Below are 27,822 nucleotides of genomic sequence, written 5' to 3' on the forward strand. Positions count from 1 at the left end.
TCACATCAGGCAGCATCTGTGGAAAGAGAAACGGACCTAACTTGTCAGACCAATAACCTTTCAGCAGAAATATAATATCTCTTATACTGAATTTGAACATAAATAGAGTGGCAGCAGGTCAGGCAGCATCTATGGAGTTGAATAAAGAGCCGACATTTTAGGCTGAGATTCTTCAACAGACCTGAATTAAAAGGTTTATCAACCTCAACATTTAACTGTTTTTTTTTGCTCGGCAGATGCTGTCCAAACTTTTTTCTCCCTCAAGCATTTTGTTTATCGGCTTTAAAAGACTTTGTTCACAGTGAGCGTTCTACATACTTGGCATATTTGAATATGCAAACCTCCAATGCAAAACCGGCCTAGTTAATTGGACTGTACCCTAATTTTAATTTCTTTAAGAGCAAACTATGCAAATAGACCCTCGGTGTGTCCCAGGAGCGGGGTTTCAGTTTGAGGCACATTGATTTTGCAGCTTTGGGTCACCCGGAATCTGCAATTGCAGAATATTTCCTGCAGGAGGTAGGAGTGTGCATCCTTAAAAGCAAAATGCTACACCCCAGTCCCGGGGACCGCATTGTTAAACCTCTGAAGGGTTTTTTTCCCTTTTTTATTACCCTTTGCTTTGCCAGCAGGCTCTTTCTCGACATCCCACAACGGGTCCTGAGAGTGGAGGAAAAGGAATCGTCGAGAAGTTGGGGGTTTCAGTCACGTTGCTGAAGGGAGAGCGACACAGAGAGAGAGAGAGAGAGAGAAAGAAAGAAAGAGAAATCAATAGATATAAAGGCAGGGGAAGAGTTAAAGAGTCAAGAGCAACGCTGTTCAACCATGGAGAGTTGAACAGAGCCGGAGGACGCAACGGTGCGGCCACTCTCAACACAGCTCGGGGATTGAGGCTCAGAACACGGAGTGAATCGTAAAGAATGCAAGCTGATGGCCTGTCTAACCCAGTGAGAAAGTTTCCGCACTGCCGGAAGGGCAATATTTGCCGAGCCTGAGCATGCATCTTTGAGTGTGCAAACTAAAAGCATCACTTTAGTTCTTTCTCTCTTTTTTTGGTATATTTAATTCTCCGATCCGTGCGTCGGTTCCCCGAGACTTCTGTTCGCCGCACACAAGCGAGAGACTCCGAGAGAGGCAGGAGAGCGAGGGTGAAGTTTCCCAATGCTGCAGGTTTATCCGAAGGACGCACTTTCTGGTAAATTAACTGCGGTTCACTCGTGCTTTGTTCGCAGCGTGGGCAGTATTTGGATATTGTATTTAATTATTTCAGGCCGTTTTAGTTTATCTTTTCAAAGCGCATTATTGAACAATGTGACCGTGACTTTGCTGTGCGTGTAGTTACGACGCTCTTAAGGCTCTTTTTTGTGGATATCGCGTGGGGGTTTTCTGTATGAGCTAGGCAGTCCTTAGGTACGTTGTCTGGCTGTTAACTGAAGATGCAAAGCATTGTGTCTGAGATCGTACAACTGAGGCAACTCCAGCAGCTTAAGTGATACAGGGATGACAGCAGGCACATGCACACATCTCCACAGACACATGCAAACTATTACATGCTTGTATTTCATAAATATCGATTATTTATGTCATATGTTTTTATATAAACGTGTGTGTGATACCTAAGTTGTCTATGTATACATCTCCATAGACCCATGCACACTATTACATGCTGATAGTTATTTTATAAATATCGATAATCTATGCCATTGTTTTATATAAACGTGTGTGTGTGAGCACGGCGTGCGCAATACCCAGGTTGTCAAAATATGCATCTCCATAGACGCATGCATAATTTTATATGCTCTTAGTTACTTCATAAATAACGATAATTTATGTCATCCCTGCTTTTTATAAACGCATGAAGTTCCTAAGTTGTCCTTTTAACTGTTATGTCTGCACGTTCATGTAATGTTACACATAAGCTATTCGAATGGATGAAATATCTATCCACATTTAATGTGTGTCTCGGATGCATCTGCACATTTATACACTAATGTTGTTTCTTTAAATGACCCAAGTTTACTGGCAGAATGAGTGACCCAAAGTAAACAACCTCTCCCAAGTCAACATCTCCCGCCTTGAGGCCGTCCGGATTTAATTTGGCGGCAACGGACAGGTCACATCCTCCATATGCCCAACACCGTTCTGCTGAAGCGGCCATTCTGTTGTATGCAGATTTGTGGTAAGAGATTAACAGTTGGCCGGAGGAAAGCATTCATGGATGTGAGTGCCCCCCCCCCCCCGCCCCGACCTCACAGGATTCCCTAGTTCATGATCATCCAAAATGGAGAAGGAGCATTCAGGATGGGACTGAGAACTTGGAGCTCTTCCGTCAGAAGCCAACTGTACACAATAGAAGGAGCAGCCACGTTCAGCCATCCGTTCCACCTCACACCTCCTGTTCCATTTATAGCGGAGATTATGCATCCCAGATTGGCCACATCCGGGAGCCCACAGAACTGCAGTGGAGTTAAGTATTTCCAGACAGAGATAGTTTAAGGGGGAGAAAACCTCCATCTTGCAGTTAACCCTGCACAGTATTTAAATTGCCTCATGTTTATGATACTCGGACAAAGAATACATAAAAGTAGGCTCTTGAACTGAAATAGTCACCATCTGTTTGCCACCACAGATGTTGCTTGGACTGCTGAGTTCACCCAGCAGTTTTTCTTGGTAGCTCCAGATTCCAGCATCTGCACTCTCCTGTGCCTCCAATGCCAGACTTTCTTTAGACCATAAGACATTCGAACAGGATTAGGCCATTTGGCCCATCGAGTGTGCCTAGCTGTTTCATCATGGCTGATCTATTTTCACTTTAAACCATTCTCCTGCCTTCTCCCCATAACTTTGATGCCATGACTACTTTATACCTTATTGTCGCCAAACAATTGATACTAGAACGTACAATCATCACAGGGATATTTGATTCTGCGCTTCCCGCTCCCTGGAGTACAAATCGATAGTAAATATTAAAAATTTAAATTACAAATCATAAATATAAAATGGAAAGTAAGGTAGTGGAAAAAAACCGAGAGGCAGGTCCGGATATTTGGAGGGTACGGCCCAGATCCGGGTCAAACCTATGAACCTCCACTTTAAATTTATCCAATGACTTGGCCTACACATTTGTCTGTGGAAATGAATTCCACAGATTCACCACCATTTGGCTAAAAAAATTCCTTATCTCTGTCCTATAGAGACATCCTTGTATTCTGAGGCTGTGCCCTCTGATCCCAGAATCTCCCACTGTAGGAAACATCCCCTCCACATCCACTCAATAGAAGCCTTTCATGTTTAAGTGTAATTGTTCATAAATTCTGTTATTTTACTGTAAATGCCTGAAAGAAAATAAATCTCAAGGTAGCATGTGGTGACATATAGGTACTTTGATAATAAATTTACTTTGACTGAAGATATATCTTTGTTTAGATAATTGTGTGTGTAATTTATTTTAGAATGTCAATGCCCAGTAAATGCTTCTGGTTGCTTCTCTGAGGTAAAACTGCACCATTGTAAGATATATATTAACTGAGGAAGGGAAAATGCTGCAAACATTCAGCAGATTCGTTAGCTTCTATGGCAAGAGGAACAGTTTTATCAATTCAGGTCAATGACCTTTTCTAAGAACAGGTCGACCATTCACTGAAAAATTCCACTGATTTGTTATGTTTTTGGTACTCGGGAATTTTTGTGTTGGCAAGTTGAGTGGTTAAGGAAGGGAGTTGCTAGCGTTGGTCGCTGACAGAACTCAGTGTGCAGTGATGTAAACTGGGTACTAAGCAGTGAAATTCTTTCCTTCATAAAACGTGAGAGGCTATCCCAGAGTGTGTAGTGAGACATTATACAATTTAGCATGTTTTAAAGTCATGTTTTTTTTTGATAAAGAGAGCATTGTTGTATTCTCCATTGAATGGGACTTCAAAACCCGAATAAATCACGATTTTTTGTTTATTTTTTCTGTTGTAAAATTTAGAACTGCAGAAATGCTGTTGTAAATCTTAGTACATAAATATTTGACAGCAAATACTAAACAGCTACAAATGATTCTAAATGTGACGGAAAAACTTTAGATTTAATTGTTGAACAAACTATTGTATGAGTGCATAGAATGAACGAGTTTGTATTTCCCTTCTAGCCGTTGCTCTTTAGATTTAATCCTGACCATTCATGAATAAACGTGGCGAGACATTGATACTTTCAGCAGCGGGCGGGATTAGGGTTTAAATAAAGAGGAGTGTTTTCGTGTCGAGACGTAAACACTGGTTTGGGCCGCCGGCTAGGTTGAAACGACGCTCCCTCCCCCCTCCACCGCTCCTGTGAGTTTGGTTCCAGTGGGCACAAGGTTCGAAGGGAGTACAGTTGACCACTGTTGTAGTCATACAGCGGAGAAACAGGCCGTTCAGCCCATCTAATCACTCCCTAACTATTATTCTGCCTAGGCCCACCCACCTGCACCCGGACCCCTGCCATCCATGTACCTACCCAATTCTCTCGTGTTGAAATCGGACCCGCGTCCACCGCTTCCGCTGGCAGCTCGATCCACACGCTCGCCACCCTCTGAGTGAACCAGTTTACCCTTAAACGTTTCAGCTTTCACGGTGTTGCTGATGTTTGCCGAGCGGCAGAGTGGACGCTGACAGAATTGCACCTTGGTACGGGGTGCGGGAAAGGAGCCGGGGCGGGTCGGGTCGGGTTCACGGGGCGCGCCGTTGTGAGTGCTCGAGGACGCAATGCCTTCCACTGAGATGCTGGTGTCGGGAGCGGCGGGAAAGTTGAGGGCAGCTGGCAGCGGGAGTCATTGAAACTATTCAAACTGGTACTCATTTCGGTAAACTCTCAAATACAAACTCGTTCAAGTACAAACGGGAGTTGAGGGTGTGGAGACGAAGTAGGGGGTGGCCGATCATCACTAAACACGTTTGACATGGACTTCTGACACTCGTCACACTTAAATTCCTGTACACGTTTGTACACAGAAAATAAAACTTGATAGGTCGGTGTTAAAAGACGGAATGGAAAATAAAACAGGTACTTAAGTAAACTCAGTATTGTTGGAAATAAAATTGTTCCAACTGAACCATTCTATTCCTATTTATGATTAGACTGTCCACAGACCAAAACAGCAAAAAAAAAGCTAGCGATTTAAAAATAATCTTTTATTAAAATATTTCTCTTTTTTATTCCTCGGGATTTAAAAAAAACATGGGATTCTGTGCTGACGAGTCCCGATGAAGGGTCTCGGCTCGAAATGTCGACTGTTTATTCCTTCTCACACATGCTGCCGGACCTGCTGAGTTCCTCCAGCATTTGTGTGCGCGTGTGTTTTAGATGACTTTTTCGCAGAGTTTTGAATTGAACTGAAAAGATTGATCTGAGTGAGGAAAGAGCAAACCTTTTAGTTCATCCCCAGGGCGGCTACATCTATGTTGCATTTTCCAAAATATCGACCGCTAATATTTCACACATTTGCTTCAGTAAAATGTGTAATCCATTGAGCGCGCTGGAGATCTGGCCTGCGGGAAAGTGTTGGGCTGGTAACTTTGCTATAGACGTTTAGAGCACGAGTGTTTACCGCTTCAAAGCTTCGCTGTTATTGCGTCATTGTGCCGCTCTCAAGAACTGATTCCTGACCTTTACCAAAAGATGATTTATCTAACCCTTACTGCCGACTTGGTTTGTTTACTTCAGCAGTTGCATTACAATATAGCGTTGCCATTTTCTCTAGTTTTACTTTAAATACACTTTTTTTTTGTGAGGTCAGTTACCTATTTTAAATCGGCTTGTGTTCTTCTTTTCCCTCTTTCTGCAGAATAACAAAAAGCTGAACTTTTAAACCCCGCGTCCCACGGGGTTGAGGTTTGCTGCAGCATTTCGCCGCCGCGTGACTGTAGACCCAGCACGGCTGATTTTTTAAAAACCCATCAAGTGGTTGACGGGACTAAATGCATGACATCAGTTAAGCAACAGTGGTTTCAGAAGTGATCCTCTAAGAGTGCCTTCAACAACTTTCTATTCCTCCCAGACTGACACACCACTATGTTACTGAAAGAATACAGGATCTGCATGCCTCTCACTGTGGAAGAGGTTAGTGGTTCCAATTATCACTATATGGTTATAACTTCCTGTATAGTCTTGGGATGAGAATTTAGAATTTACTTGTGAACTTTGAGGGTGAAAAAAATTGAAACTATTCTTGTTATTTGCATTTAAGGATAGGCTGAAAGTGTTTGATTTTTCATTTGAAATGGATTACTTAGAAATGCTGTGTACACACAGGCACATGAATTATACTAATCTGTCTCTTTGGGGGTGACTATGGAAGTCAGTGGAACTCATTTCAGTTAAGGACAACACGGCACAGTGCAACACTTCAGTTCACTATGTTTGTGCTGAATGCGATGTCAAATTATGTGTCCAGGACAAAGAGGTGGACAGCACCCACCCAGTAACCTGCATTTTCCAGAAGCTCTGTTTTGCAAAGTGTGATAGGGCTATTAAAACAGAAACTTCACACCATTTTAAAAATTTCTTCCCCCAGACATTTAATCTGATCAATCATTCTAGTTAGCCAACCCCACCCCTCTATTACCTCAATCACTGCACTGTAAACACTTTAAAACTACTTTTTATATGTTGGTTACATTGCTGTTCAAGTTCTAATTTAATTGTCTTTCAACTATACACGAACACCCATGTATATAGCCAAAGGAAACGGCGTTATTACGGGGCCAAGGTGCAAAACACAATACTAACAGTCATACACAGCACAAGGCACACATAGCACATATAAGACAACAATAAAATATAGTGACACAAAAAATAGTCCAAGTCCATGAATGTTACAGCAGTGTGCAGTAAAACACAATACATCTTGTCTTCTGCCGGGCAAATGCGGGAGTCAGCACTGACTCCAGTGTGTACACTGCGCAATACCGCCTTTGGCAGTCTGGTGGAGCGTACTGACTCTGACGCTTCTCTCCTGGGCAGCTGCAAATGGGTGATACTGTGGCTTGCGTCCTAGCCCTCGCTCTGACTGAGACCCCACTGTCCGGCCCTGCCATTCGCCAGTAAACCAGACAACCGGGCTTGCTGCGTTCCACATTAACAACATCCAACAGGGTAATGTGATCACAAGAGAAGTGACTAAGATGATCACTTGCTGTTAGACTGCACACCACCTTCGTGCATCCACTCCAAAGCCTCTCTGACGCAGCCAGCAGCACGATCCACACCATCCAGCTCCTTTAATTTCTCCGTCAATGAGCTAGTCGGCGATGGGGTGGATGTGCAGTACTTTAACTAGGGACTTGCCATTATAAAAGAAAGTTCAAAAAAGACAATAGCACCTTTGATTGGCCCCGTGGAAGCTGCTGCATCCGAGCACCTCGCCATCTTCTGGAATGCATGATGGTATTTATGTATTTGTGCCCATTTTATTCCATATCTATATTTCTAAGTTTATTTTTTATATAACTCTTTATTGTTGTAATTGTTGAACGTTGTTATGTTTTGTAGTATGTCGCGCCAACACACCTCAGCAAATTCCTAATGCATGTAAAGGTATATGGTGAATAAAATTGATCCTTGAAATTAAACTAACCCCATCTGCCTGTATGTGGTCCCTCCAGTCCCTGCATATTTGCATGCTTGCCTGAAGTGCCCTTGTGGTTATCTGCGTGTATCACTTCCCCTAGCAGCACGTTCTAGTTCTTTCTGTGTAAGAAGAAACTTCCCTGCACCATCTCCTTTAAACTTCCCTCAAAACTTCTCTTTAAATCTGTGCCCTTTATGATTTGACATTACTCTCCTGGGAAAAAAGACTATCTATCCTATTTGTGTCCCTTATAATTTTATAAGTTACTATAAGTTACTATCAGGAAGCGATCATGAATCTCTGTTGTTAATGCTGAATAAAAAAAATGTTTCAGGTGATATTGTACCAGACCAAAGATTTTTAAAAATTCAGATAATAATTTTTTAGCCTTTCTTAAAAGAAATTTGTTTACTAATGCCATTATGGTACTACAACTTAAATGTTTGACCCTGTCTGGCTATTTTGTTACGGTCTACAAATATGATCCAATTTAGCTACCTTACTGAAGTATGAAGGTAACCTCACTATCTTACAAGTTCAGCCCAGTCTAGTTACCTCACTAGAGTAGAAGCAGCAGGGAATTAACTTACTCTCTATGTTATGGGTTTGTTAAATTCCTGGCTGGGATGGATTACTTTGGAGCATTGTGCCGAAAGGGACAAGACGTTCTGTCTGTATTGGGGCCATAAATGTAAGATAATCATTAATAAGTCCAGTAAGGGATTAAATAAAATTTCTTCACGGAGGCTGGTGAGAACTCATTGTCATTGGGAGTGACTGAGATGAACATTTTACAGGCTGGATAAACAAACAAGATTGTGATGGAGAGGATGCAGTGAATAGAACTGGTTGAGTTGAGCATAAATGCTGGAAAAGTTTGGACGGGCTGATTGGCCTGGCACAATGCACAGTTTGATGCATAATTCACTGTAATGGCCCAACGTACAAAGTTCCAAATCTTCTGTATGTTTTTTCTAAATATAAGTTCTGTGGTTGATTCTGTAAGGCAATACTGATGACAAAGAGTGATGATTAAGCAGTGGAATATTTCCCCTACTACAGAGTTTAGGTTATGTCATAACCTTCCTCTTTCAGATAAAATTTGGATGTAATGAGTTTGACTGTATAATGTGTCTGTGCAGAGAGTGTTGCATTTAAGTGGTACTTGTTTTCTTCCTTCTTCAAGAATGTTTCTACTCCAGGCAATGTACAGTGGCCACTTTATTAGGTACACCTGTATACCTTGCTAATGCAAATATTTAATCAGCCAATCATGTGAAAGCAACTTAAAGCAAAAAACATGTAAACGTGGTCAAGACGTTCAGTAGTTGTTCAGACCAAACATCAGTATGGGGATGAAATGTAATCTGAGTGAACTTGCCTCCAGCATTTTGTGTGAGTTGCTTGGACTTCAAGCATCTGCAGATTCTCTTGTTTGTAAGTGTAATGATTGTTGGTGCCAGACGGGGTGGTTAGAGTGTCTCCAAAACTGTGGATCTCCTGGGATTTTCATGCACAACAGTCCCTAGAGCAGGGGTTCCAAACCTGGGATTCACAGTCCTCTCGGATAATGATAAGGGTCCATGGCTTAGGAAGGGTGGGAAACCCTGCTCTAGAGTTTACAGAGAATGTTGCGAAATACAAAAGATATTGAATGTGCATCTTCAGACTCCTGTACCTCCTTCCTGATGGTTGTAATGAGAAGAGGGCATGTACTGTGGTCAGGGGACGTTTAATGATGGATCATGCCTATTGAAGGTATCCTCTTTAACTACACATAATTTTAATGTCTACTGCTGACATCAAAGAGGAATTCTACTGCATGGGATACTCATGTCCAGAAGGCTTTAACTATAAGTTGCATACCACAGCACAGACTGGTACCCACGCTCTGTTCGTACAAAACTGAGCTGCATTAAGCATACGAAGCCCTTATTCATGCACTCTGTATTCTTCAGTATGTGTCAGTGCCCTTGTCCAACATCAAAACATATCCCAAGTTATTGAATGACCTTTGGAGTTCTGTATTTAAGATCACCAGTTAAACTGCCCTGTTACTGCCCATGCATTGTAGTCCTTGCCCATGTCAGGTGTGGTTAGTCTGAGTCTGAAGGGAGCAACGACGCAAGGAAGCGTATACTCATTTCTATTGGCCAATGTGAATTGACTACTTTGGTTCACAGAATTCTCCTTGTTTTCCAGTCATTCTGTGCCTACACCCCTCCCTGGCTCTTCCAATTTGTCAGCCATTTGAGACCTCGACCCTCCTACCCTCCTCCACTGCTGGCCTGTCATGCATCCCTGATCTTCACAGGCAGTCATGCCTAGATCCACAGCTCTGGAATCCCTTCCACAAATTTTATTGTCTTCTTCATCCTCCCATCTCTTCTCTTAAGACTCCACTTAACAATTGTATTTTTGACCATTCCATTTTATGCATCTCATTGCCAAGTTTTCCTGCTGATCCCTCTGGAGTATCTTGGGAGGCTTTATGTTGAAGGTGCTGTCTGAATGCATATACTGTAGATGTTGTATCTCCTCTGGGAAGTTCTGCTGGAAATAACAGGGAATTTCAGAATCATCCTCACTAAAGACTCAGCTAAGTAATCTTATAATAACTGTATATAGATAATCAAAATAATATACAATTTATATAGCATTTATGAAATATAATTTTATCCATTGGAATATAATGAATGGACTCTAGTGCATGAGATTCAAACTTTAGTAATATAATTACTTTCTGAAACTTAATTGAGCATAATTAAATTTAGATCCCAAAACATCACTTTTTGAGATATTTATGTTCATTTGTTCCATGTAAAATCAATCAGGGCACTTATAGTTTACAATATTTAATAAATCATTAAACTTATAATACCAATTACATTGCTAAATTTCTGTCATGAAAATTTCATGAAATGGCAAACAATTTTGGATTTTGCATATTTAAAATTAGGGCACAGTGTGCAATATATATAATTAAGATTTTGATTTGACTTTTCTCTGTTTTATTAAAATGGTTCTCTGACTTGTAATCTCTCCAGCAGTGATTTTTTTTTCATCTTCTGATATATTTTACTTAATCTTGCACATGATTAAGAAGACAACAGTATATATATTTTAATAAAATGAATTATTGGTCTGCACTCCAATATTGGCTCAGGAGTGGTGTAGTCAACGTTGATGTGTTTTACTGCATGCACAACATGGTAAGATGGGGAATGGGGTTCAACAGCCTGTGCTCAAGGGGATGCAGACAGAAAAGGAAATCAGCAAACTTCAAGGGAGGAACGTGGGTATGTGGAATTTCCAAGGCTAGAGAGCTGTGCCCGCAGCTGTCAGTGAAGGATCTAGGGCGTGGGCTGGTTGCCACCCACACTCATTTGCAAGTGTTACTCAGGTTGAGCATCAGGTAGATGGTGAGTCATGAAGGAGCCTTCACGGTGGGTCAGCTGCATAGAAATAATAAAATACAAATGATTTTGCTAGCCTTAGTGCTTAGGGCTGAATCGCCTTTCTCTGTGTTAAGACATAGAACAATATTGCACAGGAACAGGTCACAAGTTCTGCACTGAGCATGATGCCAAATTATTCTAAATCTTTTCTGTCTGCATGTGATTGATATCCCTCTATTCCATACATATTCATGTGCCTATTTAAAATCCTTATTAGACACCTCTGTTGTGTCTGCTCCCACAAGTACCCCCCGGTAGCCCATACCACTCTGTATTGGGGAAAAAAAAACTTGCCCAACACATCTTTAGACTTTTACACAATGCTGGTGGGACTCAGCAGGTCAGGCAGCATCTACAGAGAAGAATAAACAGTCTATATTTTGAGACTGGACCCTTCCTGAGTGCTGATGAAGAGTCTTGGCCTGAAATGTGACTAATTATTCCTCTCCATAGATGTTACTTGACCTGGTGAATTCCTCCAGCATTGTGTGTGTGTGTGTGTATGTGTGCGCACGCGCTTAACTCTGGATTTCCAGCATCTGCAGAATCTCTTGTGTCAATCCTTTAAACTATCCCCTTCTATCAGGTCTCCCCTCAGCCTCTGACCCGCTCAAGAACACAACCCATTCCAAACTGTTGTAGCATTCACATGAATCGTATGTTAAAAATTTAAACAATCTCACTCAAAAGATAATCGCCAGGTCATCTTTTTTGAACTACACTCCTAAACTGTGGAACTCAGTACCCAAAACTATCAGGGATGCAAATTCAGTTGACACTATTAAACATCAACTCATAACCTATTTACTTAACCTTGCTTTTAACGAATATCATTTTTGTGTTTTACTTTCATGTTTGCACTTATCCCATTGTTAAGCACCTTGAATTAAATAATATGTATAAAAAGTGCTCTTTAAATAAGTTGTTATTGTTAATAATTGCAAACTATTGTGCTACAACTCACTCTGAAGGAATGTGCCAACAGTAAACTGCTGGACCACAGCATTAACGACATATCAAGATGTTGAGTCCATGTAATCGACGGCTTTCGTCATTGTCTAATCTTTTGTACATGCGTGTGTGTGTACCAAAAGATAATTTATTTGGCTTGTGATGTCTAGCTGTTGCAGTATTATCTTCTGTGTTACACCCTGTGTAAAGTTGAGGCTGTGTGGGGTTGGACAGAACCCAAATAACTCCTGCCAGAGCAGCTCTGTTCTTGTGTTCCTTGAGTTTCTGCTCTTTTCTCTGAATCCAAGGTTTATTGGGCTCCTTCCATCATTTGTCCTTTTTGGGTACTGAGAAATACTGTGAATGGTGTCCATGCATTCAGCTGTGCCTATCCTGAATAAAACAAAAACACAATTTCATTTATTTAGAATCATTGGGACAAATTTCCTCTTTCTCTGCAGTAACTTTTCTCCATCAGCCCGTGAAAAAGTGCTCCAACTCTCAATGGGCAGGTCACTGTTTAGATACTGATGAAGAGAGGGGAGGAGGGAGAGCCAGCTTGGTGTGGTTAACGTGATGTTAGACAAGTATCTATCAACTCTTTCTCCCATTCTCAACATTTTAGCATCTGTTGGCCACAAGTGTTCATCAGAATCAGGTTTTTTTTATCACTGATATGTGTCATGAAATTTGTTAACTTAGCAGCAGCGGTTCAATGCAATCCATGACAATATAGAAAGAAGACAAAAACATATGAGTAAATCAATTCCAGTAAATATGTATACATATATTGAATAGATTAAAGTAGTGCAAAAACAGAAATAATATATGTTAAAAAAGTGAGGTAGTGTTCATGGTTTCCATGTCAGATAACAGAGGGAAGGAATGAGAGGAGGGCATGCTCTGTGTGTTACCTTTCTGAGGCACCACTCCTTGAAAGTGTCTTGGATACTACGGAGGCCAGTACCCAAGATGGAGATGACTAAGTCTGCAACTTTCTGTAGCTTCTTTCAGTCCTGTGCAGTAGCTCCCCCCCACCGCCCCACCACCATACCAGACAGTGATGCAGCCTCTCAGAATGCTCCCCATGGTACATCTGTAGTTTACATTGGTTAATGCTCAGTGTGGTTGTTGGGGTGTGTAACAACAGGGTACTTGCTTGGGGAGATTACAGTTGATCTGAATCTGTCCAAATACACGTACATCTACGTGGCGTTGCTGCACCACTTCTGGTCTGTCATTCCCAGCCCTTCGTCGTCCTGTATTATTCTGAATGTTATTAAGCTTCTTGCATATTAATGCTGGTGTAATCATCCAAGCAAGTAGTTCAAAGTTCAAAGCAAAATTCATTATCGAAGTCACCACATACAACCCTGAGATTCTTTTTCCTGCAGGCATACTGAGCACATCTGTAGAAGAGTAACTGTAATAAGTAAACATCAGTTACTGTTCCCTGTAAACAAACTGTGCAAATGCAGATATAAATAAATAGCAATAAATAACGAGCATAAAATAACAAGATAAAGAGCCTTTAAAGTGAGACTATTGGTGTGGGAACAACAGAAGTAGAATGAGTGTAGTTAACCCCTTTTGTTCAGGAGCCTGATGGCTGAGGGGTAGTAACTGTTCTTGAACCTGGTGGTGTGAGTCCTTTGGCTCCTGAACCTTCTACCTGATGGCAGCAGTAGGGGTTACTTCATTGTACGTTGTGAGTGATTTGGGGTGCAGGGAGATGAGTCCCAGGCTGCTGTCCCTTATAATCAATCTCCTCTCTCTTGGTAACCACAGAACAAGACCAGAAAATGCTGGGAATGCTCAGCAAGTGAGGCAGCATCTGATGAAAGAGATACATCATTAACTTTTCAGGTCGAAGACTCTTCGTTAGAGATACAACACAGAATAGACCCTTCTGGCCCTTCTACAGGCACTGACAGCCCCAATTAACGCTGGCTGCTACACTAACCTAGTCACGGGATAATTTGCAATGACCAATTAACCTAGCTGGTACACCTTTAGACTGTGAGAGGAAGCCAGAGGACTCAGAGACAACCACACGTTCCATGGGCGGGGGGGGGGGCCATAAAATTTTATCTCTTTGTTTCAACAGCCATCACAGTCTGAGGATGTGCAGGGGGTAGGGGACAGCCCAAAAGTGTCTCCCTGCTTCCGTCACCAACAAAGCACGTCTACCACGTACTGACCCTTACCAACCCGTACTCCTTTGGAACTGGAGCGTCCGGAGGAAACACACGCGGCCACGGGGAGAAAGTACAAATTCCGTATAGACAGCGGTGTAAATTGTACCCCGATCACCAGCGCTGTAAAGCTACCATACCGATAGGGGAGATTGTGACAATGCACCCACAGTTGAGCCTCAAGCTCAGGTGACTCACTCTGTTGTTGAGAAAGGAGACAAGTTGTGTTGGTAGTGTAGAGTCCGGATTGTGATGTGCACACAAAAAAAAATTGCCAGAGAGTTGTTGGTGCCTATGGATGGATGGGAGGCTTTCATGGCTGCAGTGGTAAGCATCTTGAAAGAGAATGATCATAATCACTTCATTCGGTGCTGTGCTGATGAGTGCTGATTTCTGACCGCACTGTCACCAATTAATGTTGCTATTTAAGGCAAATTTAGTAGCTCGGGCTTGCCTCTACAGAAATGCTGCTATTGTTTCTGCTGAAGTCTGTAGGTGTGAGGTTCTGCCTTCTCCCCAAGAGTGGCAAACAGCTTTATCTACCTCCCCTTTTGCTTCACTTTCATAAAATATTTTCCATTTACACTGATTAGCTTCATTGTTTGGCGTATAAAAAAGTGGTCCTGAGGCCTGAATGCTCAGTTTACACAGCAAAAGAGCAGCTTGAAAGTAACAAGGCCAATCTGTTCACAAACAATGCTTATAGTTACCTACGTCATATATTGAAGAGTGTTTTGGAGGAGGGGGAACGGTCTGAGGTTTTACTAATGATTACGTGTGTGTGCTGTTTAATTGCTTTGTTCAGCTTAATTCTGTTGGTTCAATTGCTAATTTCAAATGGTCTCTCAAAGTAGGTTGTCAGGAATGACAAATGCTTGGCAGGTCTGTTTGCATTAACCCTTCACTTGTTTGACACAGAGCCGGTCTGGAAATAGGAGTTGATTTTGACCCCAGTCTCGAACCGTGCTTGTGAAAATGCTGGAGGAACTCAGCAAGTCGGGCAGCATCTATGGAGGAGAATAAGCAGTTGATATTTCGGGCTGAAACACTTCATCAAGAATTCAGTTAATGAGTCCTGATGATGGGTGCCAGCCCAAAATATTGACTGTTTATTCTGCTCCATAGATGCTGCCTGACTTGTTGAATTCCTCCTGCATTTTTATTTCTCTATTTTAATTCTTTAAAGACACAACACAGTAACAGGCCCAACTAGCCCAACGGGTCTGTGCTGTCCAGTTACACCCATGTGACTAATTCACCTACGAGGCCGTATACCTTTGGAACGTGAGAGGAAACCGGACCCCCCGGAGTAAACCCGCGCAGTCATGGGGAAACACCAACTCTTTACAGACGTTGGCGGAATTGAACCCGGGTCGCTGGCACTACTCTGCCATCCATATCCTGTGTCTGTAGCTCAAGTTTTCCAGCATCTGCAGAATCTCCTGTGTGCTTGTGAAATGATCCTCAAAGCACATTCACAATGGGGGGGGGGGGAAACTTTTCCATTGTTGAATTGGAATTTGAGCTATTGTGTTCACAGGGGTGCAGGTAATCCTATCCTCGGATATTGCACTCCCAAAGGAAATTGTGTTTTCATTTTGGTTTTTCTGTGTATTAAGCTAGAGTTTGCAGCGAGTTCGAAATTCAGATGACGTCATTGGTATGTATGATTTGAAGTTCAGCAGGTTGGTAAACTTTGAGAGCGTCCCATTCCGGTTCTGCTGATCAGTGAGTGACACATATTATCATATCTATCAGTCCATTGGAAAGGTCATGAAGTTGTGGTTTCTGACAATGGTATACTTTGCACACACAAAATAGAGGCCATTGTGGACATTGTGTGTCTGCTAGCTCTTTTAAGGAGTGTTCGTACTCTGCTGCTTTCTCCCCGCAAAACTGCAAATTACAGGTGGGAAGTGTGTTCTCAGTTATTGATGCCAAACATCATATACACCTGTAATACAGCTACTCTGCAACTAGATTCCATTCACAACACACTAGTCACTTCTGTGTAGGAGTGTGCGCCCGATGTACTTAACAAATACTAAATATACACGTACAGAAAAGGTGGCAGGAAAAGGCCAGCAATATCGTGAAGGATCCTACCTACCCTGCTTATGCACTGGTTCTCCCACTCCCATCAGGGAAGAGGCTACACGTCAGCCATGCCAGGCCCACCAGACTCAAAAACAGTCACTTCTCTCAAGCTGTCAGGCTAACTAACACCTCCACCCATTAACTCACTTCATCACCACTAAATCCACATCAGCTACTCCTCTCGACAACCCCTCAGCACCCTTCATTCCTCCCCCCCCCATGCACTGTCACTTTACGCTTACCCTGACACTGTTCCACTGTGTTTTCATGTGCTCTGCCTCTACCTAGAAGAGTTCATAGAAAGAAGACCTACAGCACCTACCCACAAAGCTGCGCCGAACATGTCCTTACCTTACAACTATCTAGGCCTACCCATAGCCCTCTATTTTTGTAAGCTCCATGTACCTATCCAGTAGTCTCTTAAAAGGCCCTATCGTTTCCGCCACAACCGCCGTCGCAGGCAGCCCATTCCACGCATACACCACTCTGTGTAAAAAAAAACTTACATCTCCTCTGTACCTGCTTCCAAGCAACTTAAAACTATGCCCTGTCGTGCTAGCCATTTCAGCCCTGGGGAAAAGCCTCTGACTATCCACACGATCAATGCCTCTCATCATCTTGTACACCTCTATCAGGTCACTTCTCATCCTCCGTCGCTCCAAGGAGAAAAGGCTGAGTTCATTCAGCCTATTCTCATAAGGCATGCTCCCCAATCCAGGCAACATCCTTGTAAATCTCCTCTGCGCCCTTTATGGTTTCCACATCCTTCCTGCAGTGAGGTGACCGGAACTGAGCACAGTACTCCAAGTGGGGTCTGACAAGAGTCCTGTACAGCTGCAACATTACCTCTCGGCTCCTAAACTCAATCCCACCATTGGTGAAGGCCAATACACCGTATGCCTTCTTAACCACAGAGTCAACCTGCGCAGCAGCTTTGAGTGTCCTGTGGACTCGGACCCCAAGATCCCTCTGATCCTCTGCACTGTCAAGAGTCTTATCATTAATGCTATATTCTGTCATCATATTTGACCTACAAAAATAAACCACCTCACACTTATCTGGGTTGAACTCCATCTGCCACTTCTCAGCCCAGTCTTGCATCCTATCAATGTCCCGCTGTAAGTTCTGACAGCCCTCCACACTATCCATAACACCCCCAACCTTTGTGTCATCAGCAAATTTACTAACCCATCCCTGCAGTTCCTCATTCAGGTCATTTATAAAAATCATGAAGAGTAGGGGTCCCAGAACAGATCCCTGAGGCACACCACTGGTCACCGACCTCCATGCAGAGTATGACCCGTCTACAACCACTCTTTGCTTTCTGTGGGCAAGCCAGTTCTAGATCCAAAAAGCAATGTCCCCTTGGATCCCATGCCTCCTTACTTTCTCAATAAGCCTTGCACGGGGTACCTTATCAAATACCTTGCTGAAATCCATATACACTGCAGCTACGGCTCTACTTTCATCAACGTGTTTAGTCACATCCTCAAAAAATTCAGTCAGGCTATTAAGGCACGACCTGCCTTTGACAAAACCATGCTGACTATTCCTAATCATAATATACCTCTCCAAATGTTTATAAACCCTGCCTGTCAGGATCTTTTCCTTCAACTTACCAACTACTGAAGTAAGACTCACTAGTCTATAATTTCCTGGGCTATCTCTACTCCCTTTCTTGAATAAGGGAACAATATCCGCAACCCTCCAATCCGGGAACCTCTCCCGTCCTCATTGATGATGCAAAGATCATTGCCAGAGGCTCAGCGATCTCCTCCCTCGCTTCTCACAGTAGCCTGAGGTACATCCCGTCCGGTCCCGGTGACGTAAACAACTTGATGCTTTCCGAAAGCTCCAGCACATCCTCTTTCTTAATATCTACATGCTCAAGCTTTTCAGTCCACTGCAAGTCATCTCTAAAATCGCCAAGATCCTTTTCCGTAGCGAATACTGAAGCAAAGTATTCATTAAGTACCTCTGCTGTCTCCTCTGGTTCTATACACACTTTTCCACTGTCACACTTGATTGGTCCTATTCTCTCGCACCTTATCCTCCTGCTCTTCACGTACTTGTAAAATGCCTTGGGGTTTTCCTTAATCCTGTCCGCCAAGACCTTCTCATGGCCCCTTCTGGCTCTCCTAATTTCATTCTTAAGCTCCTTCCTGCTAGCCTTATAATCTTCCAGATCTCTATCATTACCTAGTTTTTTTTGAACCTTTCGTAAGTTCTTCTTTTCTTCTTGACTAGATTTACAAAAGCCTGTGTACACATTGCTTCCTGCACCTTACCATCCTTTCCCTGTCTCATTGGAACATACCTATGCAGAACCCCATGCAAATATCCCCTGAACATTTGGCGCATTTCTTCGGTACATTTCCCTGAGAACATCTGTTTCCAATATATGCTTCCAAGTTCCTGCCTGATAGTCTCATATTTCTCTTTATTCCAATTAAACGTTACCCTAACTTGTCTGTCCCTATCCCTCTCCAATGCTATGGTAAAGGAGATAGAATTGTGATCACTATCTCCAAAATGCTCTCCCACTGTGAGATCTGACACCTGACCTGGTTCATTTCCCAATACCAAATCAAGTACAGCCTCTCCTCTTGTAAGCGTATCTACATACTGTGTCAAGAAAACTTCCTGAACATGCCTAACAAACTCCACCCCATCTAAACGGCTCACTTGAGGGAGATGCCGATCAATATTTGGGAAATTAAAATCTCCCACCAAAGCAACCTTGTTATTAATACTTCTTACCAGAATCTGTCTCCATCTCCTCGATGTCCCTGTTACCATTGGGGGAGGGTCTATAAAAAACACCCAGTGGAGTTATTGACCCCTTCCTGTTTCTGACTTCCACCCACAGAGACTCCGTAGACAACCCCTCCATGACGTCCTCCTTTTCTGCGGCCGTGACACTATCTCTGATCAACAGAGCCACGTCTCCACCTCTTTTGCCTCCCTTCCTGTCCTTTCTGAAACATCTAAGGCCTGGCACTTGAAGTAACCATTCCTTCCCCTGCACCATCCAAGTCCCTGTAATGGCCACAACATCATAGCCCCCAAGTGCTGGTCCATGCTCTAAGCTCAACTGCTTTGTTCATGATACTCCTTGCATTAAAATAGACACATATCAAACTATCAGTCTGAGCGTATTGCTTCTCAATCACCTGCCTATCCTCCCTCTCACACTGTCTACAAGCTTTCTCTATTTGTGAGCCAACCGCCTCTTCCTCTGTTGCTTCAGTTTAGTTCCCACCCCCCCAGCGATTCTAGTTTAAACTCTCCCCAATAGCCTTAGCAAACCTCCCTGCCAGGATATTGGTCCCCCTCGGATTCAAGTGCAACCCGTTCTTTTTGTACAGGTCACTCCTGCCCCAAAAGAGGTCCCAATGATCCAGAAATCTGAATCCCTGCCCACTGCTCCAATTCCTCAGCCACACATTTATCCTCCATCTCACTCCTTTCCTATACTCACTGTCGCATGGCACAGGCAGTAATCGCGAGATTACTACCTTTGAGGTCCTGCTTCTCAACTTTATTCCTAACTCCCTGTAGTCTGTTTTCAGGACTTTATCTTTTGGTTCTGCTTTTTAATTTAGTTCCTAGCTGCTCAAATTTTCTCAGCAGAACATTGTTCCTCATTCCACCTTTGTTGGTCGGTACCCACATGGACCACGATAACTGGACTTTTCCCCTCCCACTACAAATTCCTCTGCAGGTCAGATAAGATGTCCCGAACCCGGGCACCAGGCAGGCAACACAGCCCACAGGATGCTCTATCCTCACGACAGAGAACTCTGTCTATTCCCCTGACTATACTATCCCTAATTACCACTACATTTCACTTCTCTCTCCCCTCTTGAATGGCTCCCTGAACTACAGTGCCTCAGTTAGGTTTCTCATCCTTCCTACAGCCCCCACTCTCATCCACACAGGGAGCAAGACAGACTCGAGGGCTGAGGTTCCTCCAGCACTGTCTCTTGGATCCCACTACCCGCCTTACTCGCCGTCACACCCTCTTGTCCCTGTCGACAGACCGAATTTGAGGCAGCTAATCTAATGGGCGTGACGACCTCCTGAAACAGAGAATCCAGGTAACTCTCCCCCTCCCTGTCATCCTCTGCACTGACCACCCCCGCCTGTCACGGGAAGCAGTTTCCCCACGTTTTATCCGAGTCTCGCCGCGTTTGCGGTGCCTATAATCGGCCTTTCCTCTGACCTAATTCCTGAGGATAAATAACTTCCACTGCGCAAGAATAACTCATTTCTGATCATTCCGTGTATTGGTTCATCTGTTCCCGGCGGTGACGCACCCAGTCAGAATGCTCTCCGCAGATTTTTTGCCAGATTTTTTGGTGACATATTAAATCTCGTCGAGCTGCTAGTGAAATATAGCTGTTGGCATACCTTAAAAAGAAAGTTAATGGAAGTGCAGTATTCCTCAAAAGCAGAATAGAACTGTAGATGCTTCTTTTATGATCTGATGACTGCTAGGCTTCGTCATTTGGATCTGTTGGGGATGATGCAAAGCAAAGCGTAAGATCAGAGGGGCCCTGAGACCTGCTCGTTTGCCCCTTCCTGCCTAGTGCTGGCTCACTCTTTATATCTTAATGGAAAGCTGATAGCCTTACTCCCTCCACCATCACTGTCACCACCCCTTATCAATAAATATGACTTGGTTAGCTCAACGCAGAGAGATTTACCTTTCAAGTTCGAGATTAAGTTTAGTATCATTCAACCGTACACCTTGTTAAGGACCCCTATCACCCAGGACATGCCCTGTTCTCATTGTTACCATGGAGAAGGTAAAGGAGCCTGAAGGCACACACTCAGTGATTCAGGAACAGCTTCCGCTCCTCTGCCGCCGGATTTCTGAATGGGCATTAAACCCATGAACTCTACCCCACTACTTTTTTTGCACCACTTATTTAATTTAACTTTTATACAGTTACTGTAATTCACAATTTTTATTATTATGTATTGCAATTGCAATGTCTTGCTGCCGCAGAAACAACAACTTTCATGACACTATGCCGGTGACATTAAAGCAGATGCTGGTTCTGATTGTGACATGTATAGCGCCAACCGAAACAATGTTCCTCCGGTACATAGTACATAGAACATAAACTCACATACAACATGTAAAATAATCTTACCACAAATACATTATCAAAGAATAAAATATAATCTGGAAGATACTTTGTTGTTCCATCAGGGAGAAGTTTAAGTTCATGGAAACTTTTTATGGCTACTTTTTCCGATGACACTGGAATGTGGTGCAACACTTGCAGGCTGCCCCCGGACATCCTTGGGTGTGTTGGTAGTTAAGCAAATGACACGTTTCACTGTATGTTTCGATGTACTCATGATAAATAAATCTGAATCTCAATCAACGCTTTCCCTTTCCTGCTGACGTTTCTGACAGCCAATGTTTTCACTTGCTCTTAAGTTCTGTGTGCACAGTTAACTCTGTTAGGTGAAAACAGATTTCTCTGGATATTAAAAGTGGCTGAAAAATTACGATCTTGAAGAAAAGTGGCTATGAAATTAAATAACAGAATGCATGTAAAAGGAGTTGGCACTGTTACTGGAGTTGTGGAGAGCTCGGAATGTCGAGCAGGGAACACAGGACGAATTTGCTCACCTGTGAAATCACTCCAGTAAGGTGGCTTTGACAGAACAGTGGCGCTTTCCTCAGTATGATCTCATTGACCTAGCTTCATGTACTTAGCACTGTCACACAGCCAATTCAACAGCTACACATTTAGGCTGGCATCCCAGTCTCAATAGTGTTCCCTTGGTGGCCTTGACAACCAGAAAATCTCTTCTGATTACTTGACCAAGAGGCCTCAGATACTTTTCCCCTTGGTTGATCCGTTTAACAATTGTCAGATGAGTTATTTCCATGGAAACTCTGTTAGTTTGCTCTTTAATTTGCATACTGTAACCAATCTTGCTTGTTGCATTTAACAATCACTGAGGGTGTAGAGTTAACAATAAGTCTGCTGGGCCCCTACCTCAATCAAAACTGAACTGAGCCAAAAAAGGAAGAAGAATACATATTTAACAGTCGAGGAAGCACAAATAGACCCTTCAGCCCATCTAGTCTCTGCTGATCTGATTGCCTCACTAGTCCCATTTACCTGCATCCAAACCATAGTCTTCCATATTTCTCTCATCCATGAACCTGCCTAAACTTCTCTTAAATATTGCACTTGAACTCTCTTAAATATTACAATTGAACCCACCTTTACCACTTCTGCTAGCAGATCACAACACCATCTGAGTGAGGAAGTTATTTATTATTTAGAGATACAGCACAGTAACTGGACCTTCCGGTCCAGCAAGCCCGAGCCGCCCAGTTACACCCCTGTAACCAATTAACCTACTGTCCTGTGCGCCTTTGGGATGTGGGAGGAAACCAGAGCACCCGGAGGAAACCAATGTTGTCAAGGACAGAATGTACAAACTTTCTACAGACAGCAGCACAATTGAACCCACGTTGCTGGTGCTGTAGTAGCATTGTGCTAGTCGTGACTCGACAGGCCACTCCCAGATTCTCCTTAAATATTTTACCATTCACCCTAAACCTATGTCCTTTCGTTCTAGTCTCACACGACTTGAGGGGAAAAAATCCTGCATGCATTCAGTCAGTCAGTCAGTCAGTCAGTGGGTGTCGTCCCGAATCCAGGGTTGGCGGCTATGCACCTCCATCTTCTTCGATTTTGCGACAGCACCGAGTACAGCCTCTCCTCCAGTTTGTTCTTGCTGGCTGCCTTGGCACTGCCCACCACCGCCCCCACCGAACTTGAGCCCAAGGCTGTGTCGGCCTCCAGCCGTGGCCGCTTCTTCAAGCTCGGCCCTTCCTTAGGCGGAGGCCTTGGGCAGGCCCAGGCACACGGTGCAGTGTCTAAGTTCATCATGTCTCTTCTAACTAGGTGCATAGTATATGATTTGTAGATACGTGGTGAGGCTTTAATCTCTTCCATGGAAGATGGCCGTTGGCTCACAAGGAGCTCATCCGCCCTTTGTCAGGTCTTGTTTTTTTTAGTCCTGCTGGGCGTCTTCACACCCTCCTCACCAGACTAAGTCTGGTGGGGGAGCCGGCCCACGTCGCCGACCACCCAACAGAGCACCGGGCGCCCGCCCCCTGCCGAATCTCTCCGAGTGTCCGGCACGCGACCGAAAACCATGGTCGGCATGCATTCACCCTTCATAATTTTATATACCTCTATAAGACCTCCCTCATTCGCTTGCACTGATGAAATCGCAGATCTGCTACGGTACAGAGAAAATTTTTTTGGCACATTGAATCTCTGCCAGTTACTTGCAAAGGAATCCCGTTATTTTTCTTCTCTTGCAATTTTTTTGTAGCTCTGAAAATTATTCTTTGTCAGGTGGCTGTCTAATTCACTTTCAAAGACAGCGGTTGATTCAGAATCCACCACCTCTCCCGGCAGTGAGTTCTGAGTTGTAACTTCTCTGAGTAAGAGCTGTCTACCTCACAACCCCCTTTTTTATCTTGTCCTCTGTCCTTGCTAATTGGGACAATTTCCTACAGCTCATCAATTTAAAGCTGTACCTTTCTCCCTGTCAACAAAATAAAAGAGCTGGTCATTGAATTCAGAGAGCAGGGGCTGAGGCATTGAAGTTGAGAGGATTGAGCACTTCATGTTCCTAGATGTGAACATCGCCAAAAGCCTGTCCTAGTCGAGCCACATTGCTGTCACAGTTAAGAAAGCTCACCAACACCTTTATTTCCTGGGTAAGCTGAAGAAATTTGACATGTCCCCATTGACTCAAATCAAATCAAGTTTAATGTCATTCAAACCATACATGGACACAGCCGAATGAGGCAGCGTTCCTCTGGGGCCAAGGTGTGAAAACCATTTTACCAATTACCACTTTTTATTGTTGCACCATAGAAAGCATCCTGCTTGAGTCATAACGGCTTGGTATGGCTACTGTTCTGCATGGGACCGCAAGAAGCTGCAGAGAGTTGTGGATTGTCATGGTCATAGTCATACTTTATTGATCCCGAGGGAAATTGGGTTTCGTTACAGTTGCACCAACCAAGAACAGAGTATAAATATAGCAAAATAAAACCATAACTAATTAAATAATAATAATATGTTAATTATGCCAGGAAATAAGTCCAGGACCAGCCTATTGGCTCAGGGTGTCTGACCCTCCAAGGGAGGAGTTGTAAAGTTTGATGCAGCACAGCACATCACAGGAATCAGCATCTCCTGTATGGACTGTCTTAATTTCTCACTGCCCCAGTGGAGCAGCCGGCATAATCCAAGCCCACACCCACCCCATACATTCTCTCTTCTCCTCTCTCCCTTCAGGCAGAAGGTACAAAAACCTGAAAGCATTCACCAACTGGCTCAAGGACCCCAGTTATCAAAGTTCAAAGTACATTTATTATTGAAGTATGTATACGATATACAACCTTGAGATTTGTCTCCTTAAAGGCAGCCACAAAACAAAAAAAAACCTAAAAGAACCCGTAAAAAAACGAAGACCGTCAAACACCGAATGTGCAGAGGAAAAAAAAGCAAATTGTGCAAGCAATAAAAGTAAGCAAATAGCATTCAGAAAGAAAATGAGTCCACCAGACGCAAAGCCCAGAGCAGGCCACAGCCTCGGCCTCAGTCTCAGTTCAGCCCAGAGTCGAGTAAACATTATGGAGCCCATAGACACGAAGCCCAGAGCAGGCCACGGCCTCAGCCTCAGTTCAGCCCAGACTCAGTAAACATCACAGAGCAGTGAGCAGACTGGCTCGACCTTTGCCTCTGGTCCCGCCACCATATTCATTCCAACTGGCCCAGTGCTTAAATTACTTTGTAACAGACTCTTAAATAGAGCTCGTATATGATAAGATGCACTCTTAGCCACACAGTCTACTTTGTTTTGATCTTGCACTTTACTGTTTTCCTGCACCGTATATTTTTAGTAGCTTATACCGTTTTATTATGTATTGTTATTGTTTATCTTGTTCTAGCTCAGTGCACTGTGTAATGATTTGATCTGTATAGATAATGTCTTTCATTGTATCTCGGTATATGTGACAACAATATACCAATATCGATTCCCATTTTCTTTGTTTTAGGGTGATATTGAGTTGTTGAGGGTTCTGTGAAAAGGTTCTCATACTGAGGTGCAATCCAATCCATTGAATGGCCCTTTAGATTGGTTAGTATGTCGACTGAAGCCAAGGAAATGTTGGGCAGGCTCTCCTCTCACACAAACTGCTGGCATAAAAATCCTGGGCACTGGTTGTTATGGTAATCCCTTTCTGTCGGTTTTCTAACTGTGCTTTTGTGATTTATTATTACTGTTAGTATTCTCTATGACTGCACAAATATTTTAATAGATTTTATTTGCATATCGAGATTGGTGGTAAGGAAAGTATATTTTATTTCGGTCAGTTGAGTCTCAATCAGCAGCACTGCTACCTTGGGGTCAAAGTTCACCCTGGAGACCTCAGCACAAAACATACACGTGGTGGGAGCGTTTGTGTGGTAGAGCCATATATCATCGGTAAATGCCCTTCAGATCAGCAGCAGGTTCAGATGTGGTTATTAACCTTCAACCACCAAGCTCCTGAACTTCACTCACCTCAACTCTGAACTGATTCCATAAACTACAGACTCACTTTCAAGGACTCTACAACTTTTGTCAGTACTTTTATTTGCACTGCTTGTCTTCTTTTGCACTTTGGTGTTTGTCAGCCTTTGTCCATGTATAATTTTTCATAAAATTCAGCATATATTATTTTCACAATTTGTCTGCTTTTGCACATTAGTTATTTGTCAGTCTTTATTTTATTTTGAGATATGGTGTGGATCAGGCCCTTCCAACCTCCAGCTTAGCCTCCCGACAACCCACCTACTTAACCCTAACCTCATCACAAGACAATTTACAATAACTAATTAGCCTACTAACCGGTGTGTCTTTGGACTGTGGGAGGAAACTGGAGCACCCGGAGGAAACCCACAGGTCATGGGGAGAACGTACAGACTCCTTACAGACAGCTCCAGAATTGAACTCTGAATTCTGACGCCAGTTTGTCACGAATTCTATTGCATTTCTTTATTTTCCTGCAAATGCCTGCAAGAAAACGAATCTCAAATCAGTATGTGGTGGCATACAGGCGCTTTGATAATGAACGTACTTTGGTTTGAATTTGGCACTGTGCCTGCCAGACGTCATGCAGCTGTTTACACTATTTCTGCTTTGTTCTCCTCACATTCTCGTCAACCCACTCCAGGTTCTGCTGCGCATTTCGCTTACAGAGGCTGACTAACCCACCAAACCACAGCTCTTTGGGTGTGGGTGGAAATCTGAGCATCCGTAGGAAGCACAGATGGTTGCAGCCACGGGGAGGGCGGGCAGACTCCACACAGAGTGCAGTGGATGCTGGGGTTGAACCTGAACTCCTGGAATGTGGGGCTGCCACTCTACTAACTGCCAGAGTGCTGCCACTCTGAAGATACCATCTTTTAAACAAAAGCCCTGTCGTCACCCTCATAGAAAGACCCCATTGCACTGTTTTAAAGAAGAATGAGGGAGATCTCCAGGTGTCTTGACAATTATTGTGTGAGGAAAAGCATGGAATTAGATGATCTATCCAATATGACTTTACTGTTAGTGGGAGCTTGTCGTGCATAACTTGGCTGCTCTGTTTTCTTCTTTATAAGGCATTGGTCAGACTTCATTTCGGGTATTGCGACCAGTTTTGGGCCTCTTATTTGAGAAAGGATGCGTCGGCAATAGAGAGGGTGCAGAGGCGGTTCGCGAGTGTGATTCCGGGAATGAAAGGGTTATTGTACGTAGAGCATTTGAATCTGTGGAATTAATTGCCACAGATGGCTGTGAAGGCCAAGTCATTGGATATATTTAAAGTGGAGGTTGATAGGTTCTTGATTAGTCCAAGTTTACAGGGAGAAGGCAGCAGAATGGGGTTGAGAGGGATAATAAATCAGCCATGATGGAACAGTGGAGCAGATTCATTGGGCTGAATGGCCTAATCCTGCTCCCACATTACTGAAGGACTGCATTGGCCGTAAAGCCCTTTGGGAGTTCTTAAGGTCATGAAAGGTGCAGAGTAAACGTTAGTGTTTATTTGAACTCGTTACTGTCATTTCTGTCGCGTATCTGTGTGGCAGGTAATGTTTAAGGCTGCCAAATGCAATGCTTCAGTCTGACTCATTGCTTTCTGTGTGATTTGCCTATTATACTCTGCTTTTCTAGACTGTCTTGACAACACCTGGCTCTGTATTAACAAAGCAGATCTGTCTCAACAACAGAATCCCAGTAACTAAACCAACTTGCTTAATTTCAGAGCTGTAACCGAGAGGGTCAGAACAAGGCAGGGCTGGCTGTCTTCATAATGTTCTGCCCAGCTGGAGGGTTCTTTAAGACTCTGAGCTGGAGCGAGGAGGGAGGTTCTGCTTACATAGTTAAGGCATAACTGACTGACTGGAAGTGTTAATAGCTGGCAACTAATAACGAGCCT

General features: G+C 43.4%; 1 protein-coding gene across 5 annotated transcripts in view; it reads left to right on the forward strand.

Annotated features, from left to right (window-relative positions):
• The first annotated feature begins 554 nt into the window (after positions 1 to 554).
• LOC134352094 (phosphatidylinositol transfer protein 5-like) overlaps positions 555 to 27,822 on the forward strand; it is a 169,406-nt gene continuing 142,138 nt past the window's right edge. The window contains exons 1-2 of one of the 5 annotated variants that reach the window (XM_063059272.1): positions 555 to 1,195; positions 5,807 to 6,081. In XM_063059272.1, coding sequence (XP_062915342.1) covers positions 6,034 to 6,081 — 48 coding nt within the window. In that variant the 5' untranslated portion in view covers positions 555 to 1,195; positions 5,807 to 6,033. Of the gene's footprint in view, positions 1,196 to 4,233; positions 4,314 to 4,516; positions 4,650 to 4,761; positions 4,814 to 4,837; positions 5,026 to 5,806; positions 6,082 to 27,822 lie in introns of those variants that run through there. The other 4 variants (XM_063059276.1, XM_063059275.1, XM_063059277.1 and 1 more) reach the window with 4 other exon arrangements.

Source organism: Mobula hypostoma, chromosome 9 (assembly GCF_963921235.1).
Source record: "Mobula hypostoma chromosome 9, sMobHyp1.1, whole genome shotgun sequence".
In the NCBI taxonomy this organism is placed as follows: Eukaryota; Metazoa; Chordata; class Chondrichthyes; order Myliobatiformes; family Myliobatidae; genus Mobula; species Mobula hypostoma.